This window comes from Marmota marmota, unplaced genomic scaffold (assembly GCF_001458135.2).
Source record: "Marmota marmota marmota unplaced genomic scaffold, marMar, whole genome shotgun sequence".
Taxonomy (NCBI): domain Eukaryota; kingdom Metazoa; phylum Chordata; class Mammalia; order Rodentia; family Sciuridae; genus Marmota; species Marmota marmota.
Genome location: NW_026000026.1, coordinates 60,923,157 through 60,947,103, shown reverse-complemented (window position 1 = coordinate 60,947,103; position 23,947 = coordinate 60,923,157). Strand labels below are relative to the sequence as shown.

General features: G+C 35.5%; 1 protein-coding gene across 1 annotated transcript in view; it reads left to right on the top strand.

The window, feature by feature from the left end:
- LOC107149649 overlaps nucleotides 1–23,947 on the top strand; it is a 110,463-nt gene that overhangs the window by 52,344 nt on the left and 34,172 nt on the right. The window contains exon 7 of the mRNA XM_048811865.1: nucleotides 1,347–1,525. Within this exon, the coding sequence (XP_048667822.1) occupies nucleotides 1,347–1,525 (179 nt within the window). The remainder of the gene's footprint in view (nucleotides 1–1,346; nucleotides 1,526–23,947) is intronic.

The following is a 23,947-nucleotide window of genomic DNA, read 5'->3' as shown; positions in this document are numbered from 1 at the left end:
GGGCACCCACTGCAACAGTACATAAATAAATTGGCAGATGTGTCAACTATGCATATTAGTCCAGGAGTGCAGTTCTTTGGGGACTGAAGTCCAAAGACAAAGACATTTGTGGGTTGCTGGTCAATCTGGAGCATTTCCTCTAATTTTTTTGGATGTGTTTTTGACAGGAGCTTAAGGGCAGTTCAATAAATTAAAATGTATTTACATGGCAATGAAGAATTATCTTGACACACAGAGAGTTATTTAATTACCAAGGTGCATTGCGTGCTGCTAAAGTTAAGACTGTGTCAGCCTTTCTGGGACAAATCTTTATTTTCAGGGCCATGTGGCTCAGCCAGGAATGATCCCCTGGGTTGGAGCTTGTCATTTATAGAAGAGGAGTCTCCTCACTGACCCCCATTTCCATAGACAGCTCTAAACAGATCGGTAATCTCAATGTCAGACATCATGATGAAGTCAGCGCAGCCAAGGCCAAATGTCCCCCTTCAGGGATGTGGCCTCTCTCTCAGAGGAATTGTAAATGAAGTCATACCCCATTTGCAGTCTTCAAAGCATGTCAGGGTTGCTGTCTGTCTGAGTGACATTCAGAGTGTTGTCTTGAGACATCATAAGATAGGTGCATGATAAAAGTCTATGTCCACATTGGCAGCATCAAAGCACAATGACCTCATATTAACAGGGACAGGGACAATTTCCCCAAGCTACACACCATCCAGTCCTATGGGGAAGAAGATGCCATTAAATCCAAGCACCAAAGGCTTTCTAAGAAAGAGAAGATAGGAATCTGGAAGCTCAGGGTTAAACTCTTAGCTTAAGTCAGATATGTAGGTGGGGGGAAGCACTTTAGCCCTCCTAGATCTTCTTCTACTTCCAAGTTCAAGGGTTGGTAATTGATTTTGATGAGAGACACTATTGGCAACAGTGTCTTAAATCTTCCCTTTTGCTTATTTAAGCAGTGACTTAAATCTTCCCTTTTGCTTACTTGGGTCAAATAGGCCCAAAATGAAAATGAACAGAACTGAGTTCATAATTAGAACCAATAGGTCATTATGGTTGAATGAAAGAACTATGTCCTGGAAGTCAGGACACCTGGGTCCTGTATCTGACTCAACCCCTTGTAGGATGTGAGTCCTTGAGGAAGTCACTTTACCTCACCAATTTTTATTTTCCTAAAAAACATGAGGGTTTTAATCGCTAAGGAATTCGTTTCATTCCTAAGCTAAAATTCTATTTAATTCCATTTCTAAAAGCTATAACTGTTTCCTCATCTACTCCTGAATAGTAGTGTCCTTCCAGTTGATTTTAAGATTTCTAGCCACTGAACAATGTTATATTCATGCCTTTAGGTCCAGACATCTTGACTTTGGTGGTGGGATCTGACATCAGCCATTGTCCCAATACCCCCCGGCCCACCTGCCGTGGCTATCTACATAAGAGGACTCACTCTGGCTTCATGAAGGGTTGGAGGAAGAGGTGGTTTGTGCTGAAACATGATGGCTGTCTCCACTATTACAAACATAAAAAGGTAACTGAGGGTATGGGTAAGGGCTGGCCCCGGGAGAAGAACAAGAAGCAATAGGCAAAGCAGTCCTATGAACTATTCTGTGTCCCAAGTAGTCTCTTGTATGGTGCCATGTTGCAGGATTCTGGAAACAGTGTTCTCTTCTGTGACTTTTTGGAAACTTTTTCTTTCTTCAAAAGCTTGGAGAATTGTAATTTATTTTCTCTGCTGCTGCATAAATCAAGGCTGGCATAAGTTTCTATCTTGTCTGCTCCTATTTTCATCTTCTCTGTGAAAACTTTCTTATCAAAGCCAAGAAAATAAGAACCAAACTGAATATTTAGAGAAATCAAGGTGGACCTAAGGCAAAGCACAGGTGGCCAGGGCTGAAGAGCTCAGGCACTGTTCCCTGTGTGATAAGACTCGGATGTCATTAATGCTCCTGAGGCAGAGCACCAGGGAAGTGGCCTGGAATACCTTGTTTCATTTTCCAAAATCTCTTAGGTGATTTCTACCTATAGGTGAAAATTGGAATCATCTAGGGAATATTCTCAAAATATGCAAGCTTAGTTCTCCTCCCAGATGTTTCTCATTTGGCAGGTCTGGGATGGAGCCCAGGCCCATACATATGGGGAAAGCATTTCAGGTGATTCTAATGTGCAGTTCACATTTTGTCAGCATAAGTGTTTTATCAGCCCCATGAAATCCAGTGTCTAATACTTTTTAATCAGATGCAAACATGGTAAAAACAGAGGTTTCACGTGGACATCTCAATTTCCAGTTTCTCTTGAAATAGTCTGGGTGTTGGCAGGAGCTAGATGGACTCTTTTTCCTAAGGAGTGCATACACTCTCCCATCTGTTAAAGGACCACCTACTGGCTTCACTTTGACATTATTTGTGAGTTCAAAGCAGGAGTTTTGATTTACCTCATTCATTACACAATCTTATTTTTTCTTCCTTTAATTTATATTACCCTAGTTTCCTAACTTTAAGTTGTACATATATATATATGTATATATATATATATATATATATGTATATATATATATATATGTGTGTGTGTGTGTGTGTGTGTGTGTATAGTATTAATTAGTATTAATAGTATTAATTAATAGCTAGATTTTAATGTGTATATATGTATATACACATATATATATATATATATATATATATATATATATAGTATATACACATATATATGTACATACAATATAAACCATCTATTTGTGACACAGAACATGGGGTGCTATGCTTTCATGGAAATGTGAGCCCTATAAACTATTCTGAAAAACTTTGTCTCCCTCCAGTGCAGGAAAATAAAAATTTTCTCTATTTAGGATGAGAAATGATGATCTATCCTTGATTTCTGTTGTCTGAGTACTAAAGTGGAATAGACCAGAAGTTTCCAGTCTAGGTGTTATTTCAGAAGCCCCAGAATTTTTCAAAGTACACGGGCAAACTGTCTCCTCTCTTCCTGAATCTCCAAGAGTGGTCCTTGAATTTGTGCATTCTTTTCTAAGCTTTCAAGTTGATTTTGATTTGTAGCCTAGGTGAGTTTCACAACAACAGCTCATCTAAGCTTGCCAATTTTTCTTTCTTGAGATTGGTATCCTGAGATTATGTACTTACTGCCTTTGATGGATAATTTGGTTTCCTCTTATAAAACAGTATTAATATTATTAATAATATTAATTAATAGCTAGATTTCAATGTTATTTTCAGCAAAATAAATACATAAAATAACTTTAAGTCAGGCACCCCTTGTTTGAAGATTCCTGGTTTTTGAAATTCAGATGGCATCTGGAGCCAATATTTTAGGTCTGGGTTTGCCAGGCAGTGGTCATAGGACTGGTGTTGCTTGCAGGTGTTGTGTTTGGCTTCCATAGTGTTTTCATAAATTTTTTAATTAAATGAATTCAGGTGAAGCATGTGCTGTGCAATTGGCCATAATCCCCACTACTCTTCATTTCCTTACCCTGAGCCCAGTCATTTGAATTACCCACCAGGCCCTGTTGGGATTTGAGTGTATGAATTCTGGGTTAGAATTTATGTTAAAAAGTTGGAACTTTAGCGATAATAATAGTTAGTGTTAAAATATGTTTTAATTGCCTCTAGTTTTCTTTTGAAAAAAATGTGGATTTTATAGTTTGTATACAAAAGAAAAAGCTATCATGAGCAAATGCAACTGTGACCGTCATTGCCACAATAGGTATCAATATGGAGATGGGAATACAGCTTTATTTTGTTTATAAAGAGCCAAAATCAGATCCCTTGTAGTGCTCCAAATTCCAGAATACATTATGTCTGATCTTTAGAATAGATAGCAATGACTCACAAGAGTTAATGGAGCATAAGAAGAACATAACAGAATAAATTAGCAGAAAATGAACCCGGCCACACAGTATTCATTCATGCAGCAAATATTTATTGAGTGCTTTTTATTAGCCAGGCATTATGGAAGCACTGGGAAGGTATCAAAACAGACACGAAGCCTGCCCTGTTTGTGCTTATAGTTCTGTGGAAGAGACTGTTACTAAGAAATAATCACACAATTGTGATTAGTCCTATAAGTAAAATTATAGGGAGAAGAAAATTGCAGCAGTCTGGATGGAACCAAGAGACAGCCTCATAGAATGCTTTTAAACAAGGGAAGTTCAATATAAAAAGTTCTTAAACTATAATAAAAGAATAAGTATAAAATATAAGAAAATTCTATATGACACCAAGACAGCATATCCAAGAAATGACCAACTTGGAACGGGGATCCTTCTCTAAGATTTGGGATTCATATCTCATTAGAAAATCAGTTTAATTCACAGGATGGCAGAGCTCATCACTTTGCCAGGCCATTGTTAAGTCTGTAATCACAGGACAAACAGAAAACAACCCTTTCAGGCACAGATCCGGCAGGCAAATCTCAGCTGGTTGTTGCTAGATAGATGCAATGAGAATGAGAGTGCTCAGGTGGCAGAAGGCCTAGAGCATGAGGTGTGCATTTTTAGAAAGACTTTGTCAAGAAGTGGTGGTCTGGAAAGGACTGTAAGGCGGGAGGGGTGGGGGCAGGAAACCTAGGGGAAGAGGGAAGTGAGCAGAGGAGATCAGGACATCAGGATGGGCTAGAGACCTACAGCATAGGAAATCCTTATGGAGAGAGTTGCAGGAAGGTGATCACCAGGCCAAACTAGAGCTGCAAGGTTTCAGGAGCACAGCGAGTTCTGGGTGCATGGCTGAGACAAAGCACCCCCCAGTTGTTCATACATTCACACTGTGGACCCACCCTGCTGCAGCTGAAAGAGCAAAAATCATCCCTTCCCCCTGCAATGCTCCTCTAGCACCCTCTACTGAGAAATCTTAGCACTATGCTAAATGTAAAGGAAAATGTAAATGTACTGTAAATGTCAAGGAATTCAGTCTTTTACTACATAGCATATTTTAAGAGTTGAATTTGAACAGAGGCTAAGAGGCAATAAATTGACAATTGGAACAAAAGTAAAATGAATGGTCTAGATAAATTAGAATGGGGGGATATGTAATGAGTTCCTTTTCAAGGATATAACATTTTAGGTGATACCCGAGGGCTGAATAATAATTACCCAGTTGGGATGAGCCTTCTCCAGCCAGGAGAAACAACATGTGTGCAGTCTCCAGGCTAGAAAAAGGTGTGTCATATTTGAGGATATTAGAAAAAGTCCAGTGTAGCTAAAGCCAGAGTGGAAGGTAGAGGGCAGAAAAAGAAGGTCAGGCATAGAAGGTAGGCAAGAAACCAATCACGCAGGCCCTGAGACAGTAAGAGGACTTTTTCATATTCTTCTAACCATAATAGAAAGCCATCAAGTGTTTTAGGTAAGGCGATTTTCAAAAGCTCATTCTGACTTAGTGTTGAGAATGAATTGGAGGGTGATTAGCGTGGAATGAAAATTCCACTTTGAAAGTCAGTGCTTTCTAGGCAAGAGGTAACAGTCTTGACCCAGGTAAGAGTATTTTACTAGACAGATTTCCAGATATCTTTAAGAACCAGGATTAATAAGATTGGGTAATGGACTAAATGTGGTATCTTAGTCTTTCAGGACGGCTATAACAAAATACCATAAACTGGGCACCTTATAAGTAATGGAAATTTATTTTGCACAGTTCTGGAGCTTGAGAAGTCTGGATTCAAAGCACCAACAGCTTCACTGGCTTTGAGAACCCCCTTCCTGCTTCATAGGAGACCATCTTTTCACATGTCTCACATGGTGAAAGGGACAAGGGATTCTTAGAAGTCTATTTTGTAAAGGTCTTAATCCCATTCATGAAGGCTTCACCCTAGTGACCTAATTTCCAAATATCACACCTCCAAATGCCTCTACATTAAGGAACGAGGTTTCAACACGTGAAAGTGTATGTGTGATGATGGGGATATCCCTTCTGCCACTTAGAGAAAGGGTAGATAAGGATGGTTCTGAAGTTCAAAAGTAAGTGGTTGGATTACTATTGGAACAGGAGCAGATACAGAAGTATAGAATGAAGAAAGGTTAGTAGTTCAGTTTGAATCGAGTGGTATTGTGGTTGACATTGTGGGTGCCCTTTTTATGTAGGCATTTGAATATTCAAGATTGGAGCTAGGAAGAAAAATTGAAAAGTGTATGTGTGTGTGTGTGTGTGTGTGTGTGTGTGAGAGAGAGAGAGAGAGAGAGAGAGAGAGAGAGAGAGATTATATACAAAGATATATAGAGATATTATAGTATGCCATGTAGTGAGTGTGTGTAGTGTTTAAAGTCACAGAAATTGATGTCCTTGCTAAGGGAGAGAATGTAAAGGAAGAGAGAGAGAGAGAGAGAGAGAGAGAGAGAGAGCCCTTAACATAAGCAGAAGGTGGGCAGAGAAGGAGAAAATAGGAAAAGTGATTGAGGGGGTAGCCAGAGAGGGATAAACAAAACCTAGGAAAGCGTGTGTCATAGAGCCAAGAGAAAAACTGAAGTTTCAGGAAGGAAGGTGATTACTGTTTCCCCATGCCACAGAGGGACCATGTAACAATGACTATTGGAGAGCATCTGTTCAATTATGCATCACAGAGGTCATTGGTAATTTTGGCAAAAGCAGACTCAAGTGGGTTTAGACAGAGCCAATTCATTAATGTGAGTTGAAATTTGAAAACAGCATTCAGAGACTAGTCTTCTAAAAAGCTTAACTGCAAAAGAGACTTCAGAAGCAGATAACTTAAAAGTGTCTAGTTCATATACAATGAATGCAAATACTAATATCATTGAATTTGTCTGCTATCACTATTTTTCTTTCAATTTGCCCCTCTGTTCCATATTTTCTTTTCCTCATTTTTCTTCCTTTCAGTGATTTAATAGTTTTATTATTCCATATATATCATAGTTATTAAAATTCTTTTATTATAACTTTAAGTTACCTAAAAGTTTGCTTCATACATTGACTTATTAAAGTTTAATGTAAATTAATACTTGTACTATTTTATGGAATTCACAGCACTTAATTTAAATATTATATAAGTAATATGTTCATGATGTTTTGTATTTTAATTCTACATAGACAATAACTCCTATGACATATTATTGGTATTATTTTATATTTATCCACATATTTACCTCTCCTATTAATATTCCTCTTCCTGCATCTTCAAATGTTTAGCCTGAGATTATTTTTCTTCTTCTAGCAGGACACTGTTTAGTGAGTGGTCTATTGGTGATGAATTTTTCAGTATTAGCAAATATCTTTGTCTCTCCTTAATACTTTAAGAATTTTTATTGGCTATAGAATTATAGATTTGGTGGTTGTTTCCTTTCAGAACTTTGAATGTGTCTTTACATTTTCTTTTGACTTTCATTGTGACAATAAGATCTCAACTACTTTCTCAACAGAAAGCTAAGAAAAAACTCTTGTCTCTCTATGCTTTATTTTGTATATATTCTTCTGACATACTTGCAACTGTATAATTAAATAGCAAATTAACTCCATAAAGTTCTGAACTTCAGTACTTACATTTTCACTTCTACTTTCTATTTGATTATTTTTATAATTTCCTGTTTATGCTGAAATTCTCAAGCTTGTCTTTCATTTCTTTTAACATACTAACATCGTCTGTTAAAGTCCATGTCTAATGATTCCTTTATCTGGATGCCCCATAAATTTGTTCTGTCATCTTCCATTTCTGTAATTTTGTTTCTGTTATAAAGATAAAAGTACTCATAATTCAAGGTCATCTCAATCTTATCAGTGCTGGAGTGGTTGTAAGACAACCTTCAGTGCCTGTGAGGGTTGGCATTTGCCTCAGTCACCTAATTTCCAGGGTTATTCTTCAGAGATCTAGCTCAGATCATGACCTATCAGGAATACCTCCTTAACAGATGGTCAGCTCCATAACTGTTGAATGCTCTGTTTATTTCTCAGCTTCTTCAAATGGGTATGACCCTGATGTTGGGTTCTTCTGCTGGGTTTTACCTTCATTAATATTCATTTTCTTCCTAGCTCTGTGCAATATTCAGAGACATATATTTCAACTCTTCCATTTTCTCAGCAGTAGAGGTGATGCTTGACCAACTAGTTTGCCAATACCAAAAGGAGAACTCCAGTGACAACTGACAAGGAAGATGGTATGAGAGAAAAGCTGTTTTTGTCATAGTTTTTAAAATGTAAGTTACCAGTTTAAATGTGAATCCTGGGGGTGGAGTATAGAGAAAGAGAGAAAAAAGTTGAAGACACAAAAGAAGAGGAATGACTGGCCAACCTATTTACTATTTATCCTAAAAAAGGTTGGCTATATCAGGCCATTAGTGCCAATAGCAGGTTGAACTTTATGAAAATGAAGACTGAATGTTCAACCAAGTTAAAAATAAAAGGAGGCATTCCCTTTATAATGTAGAAAAACAAGCCAGTTTTTGTTCTGTTCTATGAATCTATATGCAAGAACCCAAATGTGGGTGTGTGTGTGTGGGGAATTGGGAGGCTCTTCACACACTGGGCTTTACAGATGCTCGAAGAAAAAAGCAGTGTACTGTGCTGTAAATGCTTGTCTCTATTTCAAGAGTTCTGATTGTCATTGCATATTTACTCTGCTGTGTTGGAGAAGGAGTCTAGTGGATGGCATGGCACACACAATGAGAGAAGACTTCATTGTCAACAAAGATTAAAATTGAAAGCATGAAATAGGATTAATCATTTCAGTTACGTATGTTGAATTTCTTTTGTAAGTAGACCTCTTAATCTGCATTTCCTTTTATCAAAGGAAAGTGATGTATACTCCCTTCAAAATTTTCAAGAGGCTAACAGTTCATTTTACAGAATTATAAAGTTCTGTAACTAAATGGAGGCAGGGTAGAGAAAGTGAATAATGTGGGCTCTGAAGGTCATTCTGACTCTACAGACCACAGTCTTAGAATAAAGATTTTATGCAACAACTCTTAGTCAACTAAAGCTTACTAGAAAAGTTGGTAGCTGTTGGGACTTACCCTGGAAACGATCCAAGTGTCATAAGAAAACCAGGCCCAAAGGGTAGGTTTGATTGGACAGTGGAAGGAAACATTAGAGTTGATTTGTGAGAGTACTTTGTAGTTATGTTTATCACCCAATATATCCAGGCAAAGACTGTGTTGGAGCACTTGGTAGAGATGTGGAAAGAGACTGGTGGTGTTAATCATTTGCATGTTTAGTTGATATGGTATGCTAAGAAGTCACCTAGGAAGAATGTAGATTATAAAAGAAGAGAGCTGAGAACCTAGCCCTTAGGTAGAAGACAGATTCTGTCAGAAGTCTGGCACAGGGAGGAGGGTTTGGTAATAGATCCAGAGATAGCCAGTGGGCTAAGAGGAAAACCAAAGGGTTCCGAGGAAATGTGTTTTGAGAGGATGGAAGTGATCAGTAGAATGAAAAGAGGTTGTTCATGAGACAAGAACCTCTTAGTCAGAAAGTGAACCTGTCTTGCTGTGACTGGTCTTGTTTGGATTATCTAGATTTTTAAATTTTGGTTTTTTTTCAATGTAAAATCACATTTGTCTTTGCCATCTCAAGGGAGAAGGGGAAAACCCCTTTGAAAACACATTTCTTTCAACTAGTTTTTATTTCTCTTCTCCTTTCCTAATGCAAACTTTTGGAAAGAGATTTCTCACACTCTTTCTCTTTCTTTTTCTATCCCACTGCAGTCAGGTGTCTGCTTGAGCAATATAGGTGGTTATTTAAATAATGATCATGCTGGATTATCCAAGAAGAGTGTGCAAAATGAGAAAAACAACAGGTCACCAGAATGTTATAGGAAATTATATCTACTTGATAAGGCTTTTATGTGAATTAAATTAAGTTACATTCAATTAAGTTACATGCAAACCAATCACTACAAGGGCTGTTACATAATTTCAAATACTATACTAGAGTACATCTCCTTTCTCCATTCTTGGCAAATTGCTTGTGATCATGTAACTAATAACTGAATACAGATTCAAAATCAAGTATGCTTGGTTAAAAGGATCAAATCATGTTCTTTCTTTATACTACGTCAAGCTTCCATCCTAGTACTTTCCTTCTCGTTTTTGTGACTACTTGCAAACTCCCTGCCCCTACAGACTATAGACTCTGACCCAGCTCCTGTCACACCATGGTGCTTTGCCTACCACAGTGGATCTGGTTCTAATGCAGATCTCAGCTATCTCTGGTTTCCCATCCCACCTGTTTTACTGTCCTGTCATTCCTAGCAAAAGGTATGAGACCACAAAGAGGCAAATGGAAGACCTATTAAGTAAAATTTGTGACCATGATTCTGAGTCCACAGGAATAAAACAAAGACATACCCATGGAAAGTGCCTTCACCATTCAGAAAGAATGGTGTGTGTGTGCGTGTGTGTGTGTGTGTGTGTGAGAGAGAGAGAGAGAGAGAGAGAGAGAGAGAGAGAGGGAGAGAGAGAGAAACAGACATAGAGAGACATAAACTCAATATAATAGAGACCTTAAGGAAGTCTCCAAGTTTTCATACTTCATTGGAACCTTATTTGTAATTTAAGAGTCACCCAGTAGGTGGAGTCACTTACTCACAGTTTTTCATATCCCCTGGTAGACGGCAGTTTGAATCAAAATTCTTATTAATGTTGGAAAATACATGAGAAATAATTTATACCTACCTTCTTACTTTCCCAAATAATAAAATAAACTCTAAATATAGAGTTTACAGCAAAAGGCCTAGCACTCAACTCAAGTAGTTAATGTCCACTGAAATATCTGGATTGATACTGGTTACCTGCCTCCAACTTTGAGTAACTTCCCTTATGAAGCCCATGGAATACCATAAGCGGCTACTTCTGGCTTAGGAGGGTGTTATGATATTAGAGGGAGATTTTATATCATTGGATGACCATGTTTCTCAGGATGATAACCTTTTTGGACCCACTTCTATTGAAAAGCCTGCCCCAAACGAGGACATTTTAGAACAGAAATTCACCTACTCCTTTGCTTTTCTAACTTTCTTCTACTACCATCTGCTTTTCCCTGCACAACAAAATCTCAGCTTCCATAACCTCAGTAAATTGTAAAAAAGCAAGGCTTTGTTTTCATGCCCACTGTTAAGAGATTTATTCCTGGGAGAAATTCACATTTATTCAGTTATACACCAAATATTTATTGATAACTTACTTATAGGCTAGGGATAGAAGTGTAAAAATGATAGAAAAGGCCAACAGTTTTATGGAATGATGTTTTTCTATAGAAAAAAGACAGAATATATAAGGTGATCTTACATTGTGATAAATTATTTGGATTTGAGTAAGTAAAATTTCTGACCATAAAATCCAGCATGATCATTATTTGAGAGTGGCTGACAGGTGAGATGAGATTCAGAGGCTATTTCCAAGGAATATCAAAGAAGCTTGTCTATAAAGATAATGAGTAAGGTATTAAACAAACAACAACAACAAAAGACGTGGGAGAATGAATAGTCAGCAGAAACAGCTAAAATAAAGGACCTGAGGCAGAAGCACAAAACTATTCTCAATCATTATATACCTTTGGGTAATTAATCAGATTGCTTCGTAAGTGTTGCTACCTCTTATAAAGAAAGATACTAAAGGAAATCAAGTTTAAATGAGGGAAGGAAGGGCTCTTTCTGGAACCTGTCAAGCATGTATCCTTCCCCTAGTGTGTGGGACTGGGTAAATGAGTACAGCCTTGTGACACCCATAGAGGGTACACCAGTAAAAGGAGAGAAGGACGTCATAAAAAATCAGAAAGACCCATTGATGGGACAAACTGACAATTCCAAGTATAAATGATCAGTACTTAAAAGCAGCTCTTTCAAAAGCTTTATAAAAAAAAAAATAACTGCCTATCTCTAGCTCTCTGAGTGTTTCTCAAAATGTGACTTGAGAACAGCAAATTAGAACCACCCAGGCACTTGTCAGATACCCCAGGCATCACATCAGATCTACCAAATCTGAACTGATGCTCTGTAGAATTTGTATTTTCACAGAGCTTCAGCTCTTCAAATAGTATGCCCTTCTTTCTCCTTGCACGGGTTCAGTTCTTCTAAATAGGAAGAGGTTAAACACCTCGAGAGAAAAGATCAATGCATGCAAAAACCTTCAAAACACTAAAGAGTTGTTAAGAGATATTTAATTTTTCCCTTTAGGAAAAAAAAAACCCATAGGTTTATTTTTGTAGTTCATGATTTCTTATCTATAATATATTTAAAGAGGCATTTTTCTTTCTGGGTTTGAATAAAGAAAGAGCATTAGGCATTCTTCAAGGCCACAATATTATTTTTCCTATGCATGCTGTAATTTTGTGGGCTGTAATGTGTTCTCCCTAAATGTTAAAAGCACAGAGCCCTCACCTCATCCTGGTTTGGGGACACAAAGAGGAGGAGTTCTGTTAGTGAAAAGTGGGTTGGGAGAATTCAATTTCAGCTCGGCAGTAGAAAACAATGATGATATAACAAATGGATTTGGAATAATGAAGAAAATCAGTATGTTCCTCATTTACATTGGAATCTTTGCATTTGATTTAGAAAACTATGCCCAAAAAACTACAATAAAATTAACTACAATAAAAAAATGACAATAAACCTATCTTCCATCTTAATTAGATACTAGAATTACATACTAGAATCTTTCCACTGATCTAACTCCAATAATCAAACAAAAAGACCATGATTATCCACTTGCCTGGCATGATAAACCAGGTATTTTTAAAATTTTCTTATAAATTTCCTTTTTTTTTTTAATCTCCAAAAAATTGAAGAGAAAGCACATAACTTCTTTCTCACGTAGGTTTTTCTAATAGGGCATAATGTCTGATAGCATTAGCAGCAGTAGTCTCTGTAGCAGGGCCTTTGGAAAATATGTTTCTGAAACTGACAACATTTGCTCAAAGACTATTAAACCACTGTTCATACTTCTTCAAAGACGTTTAACCAAAATATTATTAGAGTGGAAATCATTTTATGGCTCTGTAGTACATTTTTTTTTTCATTAAATGGCCTTATCCCATTTATCTGCTAGATCAGCAAAAGAATTAGCCAATTAAAGTTATTGTCCTTTTTCTTCATGAGAAATTCTTGGGGAACAAGCTCCAGAATAGACAATTAAGATAAATTATTCATGAGGTACAAATGTCCTTTGCATTTTTCCCTTTGGGATAAGTTTATCATCCTTGTTTACATGAAGGGTATTTGCTTGCAGATCTGCCCTTTTACTTCAGAACTAAGATAATGTTTCCATTTAAACTGAGTCATCCTTGTCCTAAATATTGCATAATGGCACAGTCTGCCATCTCCTGTTTGCTTTGGCCAAACACAATGACAAGGCAAACTAGGCTATGGTTCCTAAGTCTCTTTGTACTCACTGCCATTTTGTGTGGTGGTCAGATGTGTTTGTTATATTGCAAGGAATTATAACTTGAATTAGCTGCATAAAATTCTACTCAGGCAATCTTACAAAGCTTGCAAATGGAGTGCCTGCTCTAGCTATGAAAAATGTGTTCTGAAAGCACAGAAGGAACATTTGCAACTTGAAACTTTTCATCAGAAATTGAGAGAGCTCAAGGTCAGTTTAATATTAATTCTTCCCCCAGTTCTTTCATCTAAGAGATATCAAGTTGCATTTGAATCTGGCAAAGAGATATGAATTTAGGCCAGCTTAGCCTTCAAAGGACAAATTTCTTGAGAAATATTCTGTATCCATTTATTAAGTCTTGAGTATCATTAGATTATTTTAAGGTGAAAATGACCAAAACTTGCCTTTTCATTGAAAGGGAAATTCATTTCTGGTAAGTTGAAATTGCTTTTGAATAATTTATAGGGAACAGAGAATTCATCAACTCTGATATCATCAGCAGCCATGAGATTGCATTGTTCTATAATGGGTGCTATGGGAACTAGGAAGCTGGAGTTGGTTAGCATGAGAATTTCGATCGAGAATCTCATGTAGGTTAAAGGCAGGTAATATTTAAAAAAGGAAAAGCCTAAGTTAAAACTAATTATACACAAGTAACCTTTTAAAAAATAGCTTGCCTGTAAAAGAAACTCTGTAGTCCTCCCACCCAATATTGACATTCCACCATTGTGAAATTGGCTGGGGCCAATATGCAACCCTCTTTCTCCTAATATCACCTCCACCCTTTCCTCTTTTATATTAGGTGAGGAGATGATGGTAACAGGAACAACAAGATAAAGAAAGAAAACCAAATACAATTAAAATACGATAATCCAAATAAAATAAGTAAAGACTTCAAATTCATTATTGATTGATTCCCTATTTGTTCTTTTCAAATGTTGGGATTCCTTTTCCCACTCTTACATAAATGTATACCTTTGTGTATAATGAATTATATCCTCAGCCCTTTTTGTTCTTTATTTTAATATAGGCTCTTCCTAAGTTGTCAAGCCTGGCCTCAACTTTGCAATTCTTCTGTCTCAGCCCCTCAAGTCACTGGGATTATAGGCATGTGCCACAGTGCCTTGCTCTTCCACTCTTTGGGGCATGATTCTGAAATGTGCTATCTTAAATCCCATCCCTAATTCATCAATTTATAATCTAGGGACTTTTGCAATATACCATGTTTAATCTTCTTGTTCATTAATTTTAAGTACTCTTACTGACCATCTTTTATATGTAAGGGAGATGGATAATCATTATATTAGAAACTAAGTTGAATAAGACAAAATTCCTACACTCATAATAGGTGCTGACTGATCCAAAACTTCTAATGTGGATATGACTTGCACATGCAATGTAAGAAACAGAATTCCATCTGGAAGCAACATCCTGAGGAAGGGCCAGACAGGATTGTGTTGAGATTCAACCAGTAAGTAGGCCAATTGGATTGCATCATAAAGTACTGTACATGGAAAAGACTAATGGAGACTTGGACTGTAAAGATAAGCCAAATACTAAAGAACCTTGAATTCAAACTGTAAAGTTTCACCTTACTTCCGTGTTGATGAAGAACCACTAAATGGTTTTGAACCCTAGAAGCATAACTGGAAATGAGTGGAAGCTTTTTGGAAGACTTTGAGGTGGTGCTGGAAACTTGGGATATAGGATAAATTAGGAAACCTTTAATTTAAACAAGAAATAAGAGACTGAATTTGAGTGGTGGCACTGAAAATTAAAGAAAATCAACCTTAGGAAAATCTTGTTTAAGTATCTGCTAATCTGAACCTCCTGCTGCTATCCTGCACCCCTTTTACCAGTCTTGAATCCTCTGTGCCACTGTAGGCACCTTCTTTTTCGATTCCTTTATGAATTATTTCAGCTTATACGCTATTACTGAAGCAGATGTTAATATATCATAAATTTTTCTTTAATAGTTTGATAATGATATTTTAATATAATTGTTCTGTCTTATAATCCTATGTAGTTTTATTTACACATTTTAAAAATGTTAGTCTGAAATCTCTAGACTGCCAAAGATCAGGAATTTGTAGAAATCTTGTAAAGTTCCAGGTCATCATTTGAGTTTGTGGGACTCAAAATTCTCTAACCATCTCCAAGGTGTATATTCTTGAGGGAAAATATCCCAACATTCACACTTTTAAAAAATATATATATTTTTAAATTTTTTAGTTGTATACAGATACAATATCTTTATTTTGTTTGTTTATTTTTATGTGGTGCTGAGGATCAAACCCAGTGCCGCACATGTGTGAGACAAGCGCTTTGCCACTGAACCACAACCCTAGCCCCGCAACATTCACACTTTTTGAGGGCAGTCTTACATTTGCCCATCACCTGCAGCCCAGAGAAGGAGAGGTATCCCCTCACTTGTTACCTCATGGAAGGTTTCACTTCTTTTTTTTTTTTTAACATTTTCTAGTTTATGAGTATTCTAGAAACATGTTCAGAATACCATAATATCTGTAACTAAGCACAATCTCAATCTGCATTTTGCTTTTTTTCTAGAAAGTTCTTTCTATGACAAATAATATGCTACACTCTTCCTGAATCTAAGTCCTTTTATTGTTGTTGCATACCAGAAGCTGACCAGTTTCAAAGGTGAATGCCAAGTCTCCTGTGATTCACTTCCTTATAAGAGGGAGCAGGAGGTGAGAGGAATTTCCTGCTGGAAGCTAATGGTTCACTGTACAGCGCACCTGGACAAGCCTGTTTGACCATCCAGTGATGTGGAGAGGAAGGAAATTGTTGATTAAAGAATGTAAAGAGGATATTTCCAGGGACAGGGAGTGCAACAAACTTGTCTTGAGCTGTGTTTGATTAGATTCATTGAGTATCCGTGTGCTGAGAATCTTGGCACATATGCACAAACTGATAACCTCTGTTATGTAAACCAAAGGCCACAGGTGTGGGACACACACTGCAAATAAAAGCACACAAATATTCTCTATATTAACATTATGAAACTAAAATTATTTTAGTTTCACTATAATTTTGTGACAGTTCCTTTTGACTTACTTCATTTCCTATGAGTAAGAAATGAAATTAGTGATAGAAAATACTATGCATACTATAAAACAGTGAAAATTTCAATGTTTTGTTTTTATTAGACATTATTTCTTTATTTTATATAACTACCAAATGATAATGAACAAATAATTTGCTAAAATATTGTACAAAATTTTTATGAATATTCTGTTACATTATTGGAAGCAAATAAATCCATGAGACTTCAGGGATTCTTCTTGAAAGTCTGTAACTTACCATTTTCAGCAATAATCAAAAAAACAAGATGAAGTTTGATCATTAAGATCAGAGTCACAAACACAACAATGTCTAATATCACAAAAGTTAGGTTTAAACTCAAATGACTTTTATAATTCGAAAGTTGTGGGTAGGATACAGACTCCAGAAAGAGAAACCACATGGGTATTGATGTGATACCAAAATTGCCAAGGGGTTGAAGTGGACTGTAAACATCTAGAAAACAGAACTGAAATAATAAATGTAAAAATGCTTACTCTCTGTTAACTGTGAAGTTATTATTTATGTAATAATAGCACCAGAGAAGCCCTACTCAAACCCTGTGTCAAGGAAGAAGGAGGAAAACTGTCAGAGAAAAAGACAAAATTAAGTATTAGTATTAGGAAACTAATGGGGGAAAAAAGTAAAAGGAACGTGGCATATCAAATTCCTGAAAAATAAGATAGTGAAGATAGTGGGTAGAGAATAATATTGAGGTATTCAGAGTAGTCCATGGGGGAGAAAATTATGAATAATATATTCAATGTATTGTTATTCATAAGTAAATCATTTTCAAATTGATAGTGTATGCATTTTTCTACAATTATAGCTTTCCTGATTTTCTGGTGTTAAATTGTCTTTTCTTTTTAAAAAGAAATAATGGGGGCTGGGGATGTGGCTCAAGCGGTAGCGCGCTCGCCTGGCGTGCGTGCGGCCGGGGTTCGATCCTCAGCACCACATACAAACAAAGATGTTGTGTCTGCCGAGAACTAAAAAATAAATATTAAAAAAATTCTCTCTCTCTCTCTCTCTCTCTCTCTCTCTCTCTCTCTCTCCCCCCCCACCCTCTCTTAAAAACAAAAAAAAAAGAAATAATGGTAGATATTTTCCTAAACATTCCCCCTTGAGAAAAAATTTTAAAAGAATTGAAAAGTATGTCTCATCTCCCATTTTACCTTTTCTGCTCTTATAATGGATAGTCCAGTCCAGTGATCCTTGAATTTATTTATGACATAAATCTTCAGAAAAATTTTAGCATATATCCCTACTTTATTTATTAATCCAATAATATTGAATAATATTTTATTTATTAATTTAATTCATATTACCCTTATAATATATGTAGATATTTTGACATTTACACAAAAATAAAAATTTTAAAAGGCAAATAAAGAAAATAACTACTAAAACTATTTTACTTATTAAAGTTCTAAAAAAAATTTTCTGTGTTCTCTTTCATCTTAAAAACATTGTAATTGAGATCACTTGAATAAATATACCTCCTTATTTTAAAAAGTCATTCTTTGACTCAGGAATTCAAAGTCCTACTTCAGAATTTAGCTTATTTTCCTATGTAATTTTAATAGCTGTCATAACTAAAACAAATACTTCTCAAAGATACCAGCCATCTGAATGGAAGAAGTACTTTATTGGCTGCACTTTCTGAATCCTGGTTCTCATATTGCAATCTCATCCACCAATTATGCAAAATTTTTTCCTTTAAATATGGATAGTAAATTTCCATCTTCCCTGATAACAGTCAATCATCCATGCAAACTAGCTGGGCAGTGGTGCATTTTACATCTTATATGGAGATGTGAAAATCCAGGTTCTTTAAATGTGCAGATATCCTCTTTTATAGCTGGAGTCCACTATTTATGCCAGCTAAATCATTAGAGAGAAACATTCCCAAAATGCTTTCTTCATAACTTGAGTTTCTTTCTAGAGCCATTCCTTTCTCATTTATTATTAACATGTGACCTTTACCTTGAAGGGGCAAATCAAGCTCATTTTTTTTTCAAATATCTGCTCTGTAGTGCACTATTGATAGCTACTTGGCATCACACACACACACACACACACACACATAAAATCAGCAAACTTGGCAGGCAAAGTTTGGTTATTAGATTTTTGTATTAATAAAAAGGAAGCAATTCATCTTTAAATTTGATATATCTCCCTGTAAGACAACCAGCATACCTCTGTATTGTACAAAAGATTTTATGCTCACTGACCCCACATCATAGAAATTATTATAAGAAAATTTTAAAATATATAAAGTATTCTAATTCCTCAATTCACCCAAGACATGTTAACTTAACAGTGCACTATGCTGAATGTAAACACCTGGCCATGAGTGTACAGTCTATACTCCATGTTTTGGAACTCTGTTGCCTTCAGCAGGCAGAGCCCTCAAGTACAGGTTCTTAACTTGTGACACTTTGAAATACAAAATTCAGATGATGCCAGGGACAGCTATATACAAAACATTTGTAAATTTTAACTTGTTATATTTTAGGCAGAAGTCTAAAAATAGAAGTTTTATTATTTTCTTCTTCCTTTTCAGTCTCTGAGATGCATACAACAGATACCAAGGTCTTATCAGTTTGTATAATGGGCCTTTTTGAAAACTAATTGATTGTCAAAGGCCAGTGGTTTAAGTGACAAAATTTGCTCATTAACATTTCAATTGTCTATATAAACACAGTAGACTTTTTACAGAGAGTGTGTGTACACAAATTGATTGATTTTTACCAAGAACAAATCAAAACTGAAAAAATTGAAGAGCTGAAAAATAATTGTAGATATTTTAAAAATTTTAAAAATTTTAAGGAACATTATTGAAACAAAAAGAAATTCTGAAAAATACTCCTCTAGAGATCTTTTTTAATGCACCAACGGGCCTGAGAGGAAAGGAAATCCATATTACAAAACAGTTTTGGAGCAAGAATTTCATGCTGATTCATAGATCACACAGGCCTTGGCCTTGTGTGCTCTGAGTTTTTACAAAAAGGACCTACACATATCTTTTCTTGGTTCACTGAGAAAGTTCTAAATGTTGTTCTCCCTACAACTAGAAAAGATACTTTTGACAACTGTTGGTACCACCATTATCAGAATTTTGTGATAATTATTCAAAACTCTATCAATTTGAGGTTACACACTAAAAAATTTAATTAAGGATTTGAGGTTAAACACACAAAAAAAAATTAATTAAGGATTACTATTTGTCTAAAACAAATATCCAATGAATAAAATAATGAAAACACCAGCCTTTCACATTTTGTTTTAATTGATTTTTCATGAGGTTGATAGAATAAAATTAGGGGACCAGCAAGTAATTATAAAAGCATAAGCAAATAAAATGAGAATGATTGAGCCATATAAAATTACCAAAAGTAAGTAGTTATCAGAAATTGTAAACAATGTTTTCATATGTGCAAAGTTATATATTCTCATGATATGTGTTTATTTCTGAAAAAAACTAACCTATCATCTATGACATTCATTTTTATAATGACAGATTTCAGAAATACAGTTTATTCTCATTATTCTCAGTAGCTATGTTCTGTAAAGTCATAGTAAACTCTGAATTAGCGAATAGTGAACAATTGATCCGAGGGGAAATACAAGGTTAAATTCCTATAAGCCTCTATTCACATTTCCATCAACCAATCGATACATAACCTTGTTTTATGTGTGTTTCTGTTTAAAGATATCTCATTTAAATATATTGTTGATTCATTAGTAATGAACTCACAGATTATCCCACTATAACTTATGTCTGAATCTAGCTCGCCTAACAGATATTTTCTTCGTAAGGAACCGCACAGCTTTCTTGTACTTCAAAATATTAGCACTTCAGCACTAAGTCGGGGCATTTTAAACAGTGAAATCACCACCTTCAACAACAAAATATAAAAATGCAAAAGAAAAACCTCAAAAAAAATGTGACATTAAATAGGAAAGGATACTTGTTTATAGTATAAAAATTGAAACAAGAAGGCAAAGCATTGTCTTCCTCAATCTTAGCTAGGGACAAGGGCATTGCATGAGTCAAATTATTTTTTTCCATATGCACATGACCATCAATGACCATGAAAGATTTCTGAGTATTGATTGGGGGGTTTAAAAATAAATTTTAGCAAGAAGGAAAATCCACAAATATGGAATCCATAAAAAATTAGGATCAAGTTTCCCTTTTAAAACTTGAAGAAATAAATTAATGGAATTAAACAGTGAAACACAAAAGATGATTTTTCTTTCATTGTCAAGTTTTGTTTTTAAAAAGGAGGAGGGTATAATAGTAAAAACAAAATAGCAAATATCTGTTGAGTTTATTATAAACAAAATAAGACTTTGCCAAACACTTAATAAGTTTTTGTTTTGTTTTGTTTTTATTTCAACAACCACTTTCCCATTTACAAATGAGGAGGCCAAGGCTTAGAGAGGGAAGTACATTTCCCCAGCTCACTCAGTTGCTAGTCAGCTGAGCAGGATCTCACCTCATCTAGGTTCCAAAGTCAGAGTGTCCTTGTAACTCTATGCTGTGTGACTTTCCTAAAAATAATTCTAGTCTTGATTTCTAAATAAATTGATTAACATAATATCATTTTGTGGCTAAAACTGAGTTGTATTTTTTAGGCAATTTATCTTTTGTTCAGATGCTTATAAACTTTTCATTTAAATTATTAATTTTAACCATGAATAATTATTCTGTTGATATTCTTATAAATCCCATGGGGGGGAGCATAATGTAGTCTGACAACACAATCTTTTTTTCTTATGTTTGTTCAAGAACACATTCTTTTGAGTTTACAGTACTTTCTCAGAAAGAAATAAGAAAATATGTTCTTCCAGGAACACAGATGATTAAATATATATTATGTATCTTAGGATGCTCTCTACATAGGAAAACGGAGGTATCATTTCTGCCTCTTGTTAAAAAATGACTAAATTTTCACAGGGATAAATACCTTTGGGCATTTAGGAACTGACCAACAAATCAACGCTTTAAATACAGTTTTCAAATGTCTTTGATTTTCCTGAAATTCTCTAGATGATTCTAACTCCTTGTAAAGATATTTACTACCCATAGATTCAGTCCATCCAAAGCTTGGATGAATGAGAACTAGATATTAAGAACTCTCTTCTGATATGTAAGAGAATTGTCTAAATTTCATTTCTGGTGCTCTTGTGAACATAAAGGTGTCCATGTCCTTGAAGTCAATTCCCAATGTGAGAAAATACAAATGCAAACAGAACCTTTTATCTCCATGAAGTGATGTGTATTGAGGCAGTAGTAAAGGGAGGGGGAACAGTTACCAAGAAAGTGAGCTTAATAGTTCCACTGAAATAAAGTGGTGAAGGGACTTAAAAAACAGTGAAAGAAGTCTGAGCTTTATTCTGAAAATTATGAGAACTCATTGGAGGCTTCAAACTAAGGTGTGGTACACTCATATTTGCATTTTTTAAAGATTTGTCATTGAAACATGGCGGTATGAACTGCTCTTTAGGAAGGAAATTATTTGAAGAGATGTTTAAGGTAAACATTTTATTCGCCCTCGAGGTACAATAGGAAAAGTATAGCTTTCTGGAAATACTCCCCTAGGGCAACCACCTTATGAGAACAGAAAGAGATTTTTTTTCTCACCCACCTGGAAGACTCTCCAGCTTCCAGTGTCCCAAATGAGCAGTTACCCCAAAGAACAGCCTTTCAGCACTGATAAATTTTGCCTCTTTCCTGTAAATTTTGGGTTTAGTTACAAAATATTCACTACCGATGAGGAAAGCTATTTCAGTAAGGTCAGGCTTGAGCTTATTTATGACAGGAAGAAGTAATGATGAAAATAGGGCAGACTATTGACCAAGTACATTTATTTCAAGTTTACTCACTGAAGCCTCTTTTAATTTACAGGAAAGAGAAGAAGCAAAAATGTCTCTCTCTTAAGTAGTAGAATTTCTGTTAATAAAATAGATCTACTGTGTGTTAAGTATTTACTTTACCAATAGGAATTGTGCTAGACAACCAGCATATCTTATTTCATTTCCTCTGCAAAACAATTTTACGAAATATGGGAGTTCAGGTCTGTAAAGACTCAAGTGCTTACTCACGGGTCATGCAAATACCAAGTGGCATGGTTAGGGCTGATGTCTTGGACCGATATTCTAGGTCTTTCCACTTGGATGTGTTATCTCTAATATGCAGGTACATACAACAGTAACAGTATTGGATTGAGTGTCAGAAAATTTGTATTCAGATTTTAATGCACTGTTTAATAAGCCTCTGTTTCTTCTGGTAAGAGGCACCCCAAATGTTTGAGTACAGGTCATTTGAGGATTAAGTTATAAATGGTCCTACCCCAGTTACTAGCAGCCACACGTTGGTTGGTATAAGATTCCTTCCTTTCCTTTACTCTACTGTCTATTTGTTTATCATTTTAATTGGTATTTTATAGATGTACATAAAGGTGGAATTCACTATGGTGGTATGTGCATATATGGAAAAGGCATTGTTTTATTTTTGTCTTTCTTTTTTTGAACCTAGGGCCATACACATGCAGACAAATGCTTTGCCACTGAGCTACATTCCAGCCTGTATATTCATATGTGTACATAACATAATTTGGTCAATTTAATTCTATAATTCCTCCCTTTTCCAGCCCCTCCCCCTTCCCCATCAATCCCTTCTTTACTGATGTCCCTTTTATTTTCAGAGAATAGCCCCACTTTCTCCATATTTTGTTCTAGCTTTCACATATGAGAGAAAATAGTCAACCTTTGACTTTCTGGGTCTGGCTTATTTCAATTAGCATTATATTCTCCAGTTCCATCCATTTACCAGCAAATGCCACAATTTTATTCTTCTTTGTGGCTGAATAAAACTCCATTGTGTACATACACCACATTTTTTAATCCATCTGTCTGTTGGCAGGCACCTGGGCTAGTTTCATAACTCGGGTGTTATGAATTGTGCTGTTGTAAATGTTGATGTGCTTGTATCACTATATTATACTCTTTCTGTTTTGTCTTATTTTATGTAAGCATTCAATGCTACCAACTTTCCTCTTAGAGCTGCCTTTATACTGTCCCAGAGATTTTTCTCTTGTTTCTTAGAATTTAAAAATGTATTCCTTTAATTCTTCTATGACCCATTTCTTGTTCAAAATTATATTATTCAATCCCCATCTGTTAAAATGGTTCTGTTTTTTATTTTACTATTGATTTCCAATTTCTTTCTATATGATTTGATAGAAGTCAAGGAATTATTTCAATTTTTTTGTATTTGCTAAGATTTCCTTTGCATCCCAAAATATGGTATATTTTAGAGAAGTTTCCATGTGCAGCTGAAATAAAAATGAATTTGTTGATGGATGAAATATTCTATAGATGTCTGTTAGGTCCATTTGACTAACATTTGTCTTTACTTAATTTATGTCTGGATACCTATCTATAAATGAGAGAAGTATGTTCAAATCACCCAGTATTGTTGTCTTGGGGTCTGTTTCTTTTCTTTTTTCTTTCTTTCTTTTTTTTTTTTTTTTT